Below are 6,890 nucleotides of genomic sequence, written 5' to 3'. Positions count from 1 at the left end.
ATGTGTATATATATATATATATATATATATATATATATATATATATATATATATATAGGCCTATATATACTGTATTTTACTTTTTTCTTATATTACATGTAAGTGGCGAGATTATTCGCTGTTGGTAGACATAAAAAAAACTATAAAAACAATCCTAATACGCATACCTGGTAAAATGGTGCAATGCCTTGATGTGCAGGAAATCGAAACATTAAACGTCATATTGGAAATTCCCCACTTAATAATTCAAAGTCACGTGATGGCAATGACTTATTGCCATTATTGTTTTGCAAAGACATACTTGAGCGCATAACTTTTAACAAAAACATGATAAGAAGAATTCGTCGAAATACAAATTGGGCCAAAAACATCCAATTTGTATGCAGATTTGAGGTTTCCAAAGAAACAAAGTAATGCGTATTGAAGTTCAGAACTAAATAGAAAGTAAGTTTGTTTTTTTAAATAGAATTTAATACAATTTTAGCAAAAACAGTATTCAAAATAACTTATTAATTTCTCTTTTTCTTTCTCTCTCTACATACAGTCAACATGAACAGAGTATGATTTTCTACAAATATATAGTATACTATTGCTGTTAAGTCATTTTAACTTATATTTCAAATTAATTTTATTGTAATTTTTATGCCGTTTTTTCATTTGCCGATAGGATAACTTGATTTATTATCGTTTACAGATAGTTTTCTCGAGATGTCTGCCATCAACAATAAGGGACCAGCATTCGCTAAAAAAGTATTTCTATTTCTGAGGATTAGGTACAGGGTGATCAAAGTCGAAGTCCAAACGAAAGGTGGTCTTGCCGACTTCGTTACTGAAAATAATGGCAATATAGAGGTATGGGAAGCTAAGTCATCTTGTAATATAGTAAAGAAACATGTCGATCAGATTGCAAGAATTGCTGGAGACGAAGGAAAAGCAAAGTTGGTGGTCAGCAAACACGCTTCCGTATCAGACTGTGTGAGAAAATACGCAAAATCAAAAAATGTTGAAATCGTAAAAATTGATCCTGATTAGGCGCAGATCGAATAAAATGTATTTTCAAAGACTGTAACGTAAAGCCAGGCACTCCATGCGTCGTACAACCGTCGGCCGACGAATCCGATTCCGCTCTCTGTAAGCATTAGACGACGCGATACCGTCTGCTGATTGTCGGGCGCATTGAGTACCCGGATTAACATTGGCGCGTATATCCATTGAGTGATTTAGACACTTCGAGCCAATCATATTTGTGTATAGTACTCTGTGTATTAAAGGGCAGGCCTTTGTGTAACTGTCCATTATACATTAATAAATTGCACACAGTATTTTAAAAATATCCAACGATATTTGTTAGTGTTGTATTGTTCTCTTTCATGTCGCGTCTTTTTTAAGTCTTCGTATGTTAGGCCTATATTTTTTCACTGTAGGTTTTTGATGTGCTAAATTGTATTGTGATGCTTTTTGATGTCCCGATTTTCTATTTAACTTTTAATGTATATTATATATTCAGTACTGATTTTGTGTAAATTTCTATTTTTAAAATTCTGCACAGTGCCATTTTAAATGGATACTGTTTGTTCTTTATTAAATAAAGTTATAATTTTTATTATCATACTGCGTACACAGTAGTAATATATAAATCCAGACGACGATATTGTTATCGCCTGGATATCGTATTGATGAAGTTATCGAAGATTGGTTTCAGTTTTTTATTCTTATATACTTATATACCATTTAGATCAATTTATATTTTATTTATTTTTTATTTTTAACTTTATCACTTAAATCAGAGTCGGGTCATACGATTCTGCGCTTTTGTGTCATTTATTCTTTTGATTTATTTATTCCTACTTGTTTGTATCCTATGGATAATGGCAACAATTTCTACCTCCGCAAAAGGAGGTTATTTATTTACCGTTATGTAAGTTTGGCAAAAGTTTTTTAGGTCCAGCCGCACGCGGCGCCCCACTGTATTCCCACAGTTTTGGTGGAACAGTATTTTTCTGTGGAGAACTCTATCTTGTGTTTCTAGTATCCTTCGTTTTATCTAGCGTTTATTTTATAGCAAATAAATGTTATGTTTAGTTGAAGGTTGATGTTATTGTTTAAAAAAATTACTAAAATGTTGCGGGCTGACCCAGGTTTAGAAGAACACTATATCCATTTAGCTTTTAATTCCTACTCATATAGGCCTATATCTATAATATAATAATAAAAGTATTAGCATGTTTAAGATTATATATCTTATTACTACTATTATCTTATGTGAAGCGATACGTACGTTGATAAATAGTAAAACCACTTTTTTTGTGTATGGCTGTAGCGGCACCGTTCAGTAAATTGTAGGCCTACATCATTCAGTACTGTGTTGTGCTCAAAAACTTTTTGTTTAACTGTAATTCCCTAACTTGACTGACATCACCGATGCATTTCTACTTATCAATGCACCAAATGAATTACTATATTGCATAGGCCTACGTGAACATCTGAATAAGTATAAAGATTATACTCTACTCTAATAATAAGTGCTGTAAAACCTGTGCAACAATTAAACTAGGTTAGATGTGCAACCTGAAGCCCTAAATTAGGTATACTACCAAATATTCTATAGAAAGGAATGGCTAACAACATGCATTTGTATATTACATATCGTATACCAAATATTATATATTATATACCATATATTAAATTATATATCATATAGAATAATATATTATATATACCATATATAAAGACCATACCATATAGTATATATTGTATATCGTATACCATATATTAAATTATATCAGATACCAGATATCGACTATTAAAATGTTGGTAATTGTAAAGTGCAATAATGATGTAGCTTGATATTGACGGTTAACCATTCGTGAGCCAGCATTTAAATCAACAGAACCATGTAGCAGAAAATGCTTGCAACGATCATTATCATTGACGATGCTCTCATTCCTAAAACGAAATATGAAAAAAAAAACATTATTCTAAGTGTACTTGTAGATAGGGTCTACATTAAAACACTGTTGTCTTTCTCATTTCCCCTCTCTCTATTCTTCTCTCTGTTTATCCCTCCCTCTCCACTTCACCCCTCTTTTTCACTTGATGTAGATGTAGTACCCACCCAGCTCTAATCACACTACTCCAAGTTGCCTACATTATCTACAATATTAATTTGCGCACAGTAAGGCGTATTAATTAAATGATTACTGTGTTAGGTTTGTTAAAGTTAAATTTTAGAAATAGTTATTTTAGGTTTTAATTCAAGCATTTTGAGACGCTATAATTTTGTAATTGCTATATAATTTTATTCTATTTCTATTAACATAAATTTCTTAAATACGTTTATTTTTGCGAATTACTCGCTTTAAATTTTTGCGAACTCATTCGCTTAAAATAAAAATTAAGTCGACTTTGTAACAAACCTGCACCATTGTCTTTACAAGTGCTATTGTCAAAGCGCAAATCTTCTGAACTGATGTTAACGTAGTATTCAGCATATTTTTCCACGACGGTTGCCCTGTAGAAATTGAAGTGTGTGCTATAAAACGTAACATCTGCGCATGAATGCTACTTTTTTATATTAATTATAGTGCAGATTATAATAACGCACAAACAAAACATTCAAAAACTTTCAAAAATCGTTCGGTGACATTCTACCACCTTTATGATGTTCCTACCACCTTTATGTGTCTGTGTTACACGGTAAACCGTTACCAGCGCCTCTCGTTGTCAGGACCAGCCACCCGGTATCCCCTATGCTCGTCTCGAATGGTGTACTGGCACTGAGCCAATTTTGGACAGTGGGTCATTCGGTTTATACATTCATTCATTCATTTATAAATCTCCATTAGGAGAGACAATAAAATATGTACAGAGTCAATAAAATTATATACAGTATATTACAATAAAATCGTCCTTATTTGAGAAAACTTGTTCTACAACCAGAGCCATAGACGAATCTATATATTATGATAATGTTAGTGGAAGCCATACCTAAATGCTACAGGCCCAATGTCATCACAACCTGCGCTGTATGTCCACTCTGCACTGGCCAAGTCTCTGTTTTCATTGCTAGTATGACCCCAGGCGCTCTGCAAAATAGAAATAGGCCTACAAGAATACATTTTTTATAATCATAGTTCACCAATTTAACATATTAGATGTTTTGGATTGAAGACTCCCGATACTTTCTACTTTCTTTCAATATCCTATCCTATATCTACTATCCTAATATCATACCTAGTGTATCCTATCTTCGCATCCCCTGTTTGTTTTACTACAATACGGTAAATTCATTATACAGGCTCCAAACAGAGAACAAGAGGTTTGTATTATTGGAACAATGCGGAAAACTTGCTCTCCTGTTATAGGCCTATTAGATAAAGAATGCATTAAAAGTATAGTAGGCCTAATGTAATCCCAAGGAGCTTTAGGTGGTCAACAAAGTTAAAACCAGCACCATTTAAGCCTTAAGGTGTGCTGATGTTGTGGGTTTTGTCGAGTTATTGTTAATGATTCTAATTTTATTGGTAAATTTATATTAACTTATTTTCGAAGTATGCAGTAATATGAATTTACTGCACGATATAATATAGGTCATAGCCTATGAGAAGCTAAGTGTGTCTACAACCACGCATGCTACAACACAAATACCATCTAAAGATTACCCCCAATTAATAACACAGCAAAGTTTTCAGTTGATGAAATCCACCCCCGCCCCCAACCACACCAACGTAGAAGGAACGTGTCCGGCCTGGGCCAAAGTTTAAAGACCTCTCGAATCATGATGTTACAAGTAACACTATTATTAAGTAATTCAGCTTACATTGGCATTGCTGGAACAGGTCAATCCACCAGTGTTGGAGCTAAACGAAGAGAATGTTCCGATGGCGCTGTTGTTAGCAAAGTCTGCATCGGAAACTCGAGCTTGTACAAACAGTCCCTTGAACGTCGTGCTGCCTGGGCTTTGAATAGTGACTAAAAATTAAAAAATAAACGAAAACGGACAATGTTGAAATACTGTATTTATTTAATTTAGTTTCAAAATGTAATCACGTGGCCATGACGTATACATAGGACATACACATCCATGTTATGGTTTTCGGTTACTGTGGAAACCCTTTATACTGCTTAACACAAATTGGTTACATTGGCGTTTCGTTTTTTTTTTTTTTTTTTTTTTTTTTTTAATTTACTGCTTTGTTTGTTTTTCTTATTTTATTGCAGGTTTCACTCTGACACTGCTTCTCTTAATTTCTATTCAAAAATCTGTAGAATCCAATCAGTTTTTTCCATCATGTTTTTAATTATTGAGTGTTTTCACTTTTAATCTCTTTTGATTATATTTATTTCTTCGTCCGACCGTCAAGTTTAATAATGAAATACTACCTGTTATTGGGTTATCCTTTGTGAAGGTGCTGCTACTAACTACGATCATGAATGGTGGGTTGTCGGTTTTCGGTTTATTGCTACCGTGCTGTGGAGTCATACTGGTGCACAAACCTGCATTTTCTCCGACCGGAGGACCGGATGAACGACCAGATACCAGGCCCATCACCATTACAATGACACAAATTGTCAATTGCATATTCATTGTCCTATTATTTGAAAACAAATGCAATAGAGACATATTAGGTTTAATTGCCTTTAAACAGAAAGGTAAACTGATTAAAATTAGTATAGTGCCTTACTGTGAGCATCTTAAATTATTGATTAGTCAGATTTACTACATGGGTAAATAAAATATAAACGGATTCCATGACTGATAAGGAATTTTTGCTACAGAATTACATTTGAACTAATTTACTTATAAATCTCTCTCCTTTTAAACAACCATCGTGTTTTAGAGTATCTAATACCCTTGTTCCTCCCAGTGCAACCGACAAAATCCTTCTGCAAATCCTTTCTCAACAACAGCAGCAATAATAAAAAAATATTGTTATTATCATTTCTATTATTTTTGAAGTTCCAATCTCTGTCTGAGTTTTTTTTTTTTTTTGTTGGTTTTAACACTATCATCATTCTCATAATTACGGTAACATATTTAAAATATTTGCATAAAACTCGGTACGATATTTCTTACAATAGATCAAAGAAAAGAAACATTATTAGTGTATTGCGTCTGTCATTTGATAAGCTTAAGTTTAACAAGTAAGAATAAGAACATCTAGATTTCGAATTACTAAAAAAAAATCTGATTCTAAGTTTAATTACTTTTTTTGGAATATTTAATGCAGAGGTGTGTTTTTACAAAACTTTGGGAGTCCTAAGGCAGTTTTAATCAAGTTTGATTGCAAGGCATCAACATCGTGGGTGTTAGTTCACATTTCTTTTTGACATTCACTTCACATTCATGTTTGTTTGTTTATTTATTTGTTTGTTTGCTTGTTTGCTTGTTTGCTTGTTTGTTTGTTTGTTTGTTTGTTCATTCCCTTTCTGTTTATTCGGCTCTTCATTGATTTGTTTAGTTGTTTTTCCATTGATTTTATATTTATGTTTGTTTTGGCTTTTATTTCCTATAAGGCATTCCCATCACAAGATATTTATCTTCTCGGGATCTTGATTTCTTCCATAGTTTGTTTTCGTTTTCATTTTAAATCATATCGTATTTTATGTTTTTGTGTGTTTGTATATATAAAATCACTTTATTGCATAAAAAACAATACAGGAAACAAATAAAGAGCCCAGAACAGTGTCCCAAAACTGGGAACACGCAAGGCTAAATGAGTTGACATACAAAAACATTAAGACACAAAATATACCAATATATAAAAGTATAAAAATAGAGGCCGGCCTATCATCAAATTAAGGGAGACTGCATTCAATGAAAATGTCAGTTCAAAAAGAGGCGGATTAACCCAAGAGGGTTGATCTTTGGCATAGTATATAGTAAAAGA

General features: G+C 32.9%; 1 protein-coding gene across 1 annotated transcript in view; it reads right to left on the bottom strand.

Moving 5' to 3' along the window:
- Positions 1 to 449: 449 nt before the first annotated feature.
- Positions 450 to 6,890, bottom strand: part of LOC117101923 — an 8,034-nt gene continuing 1,593 nt past the window's right edge. The window contains exons 2-6 of the mRNA XM_033242036.1: positions 5,383 to 5,591; positions 4,820 to 4,971; positions 3,988 to 4,085; positions 3,417 to 3,511; positions 450 to 2,946 (exon numbers count right to left, since the gene is read on the bottom strand). Of these exons, the coding sequence (XP_033097927.1) occupies positions 2,879 to 2,946; positions 3,417 to 3,511; positions 3,988 to 4,085; positions 4,820 to 4,971; positions 5,383 to 5,587 (618 nt within the window). The 5' untranslated portion in view covers positions 5,588 to 5,591 and the 3' untranslated portion in view covers positions 450 to 2,878. The remainder of the gene's footprint in view (positions 2,947 to 3,416; positions 3,512 to 3,987; positions 4,086 to 4,819; positions 4,972 to 5,382; positions 5,592 to 6,890) is intronic.

The sequence above is a fragment of the Anneissia japonica genome, unplaced genomic scaffold (assembly GCF_011630105.1).
Source record: "Anneissia japonica isolate Jap-2015-1 unplaced genomic scaffold, ASM1163010v1 scaffold4988_len2956909_cov206, whole genome shotgun sequence".
In the NCBI taxonomy this organism is placed as follows: Eukaryota; Metazoa; Echinodermata; class Crinoidea; order Comatulida; family Comatulidae; genus Anneissia; species Anneissia japonica.
The sequence above is the reverse complement of the archived record's forward strand: the minus strand, read 5'-3'. Positions and strand labels throughout refer to the sequence as shown.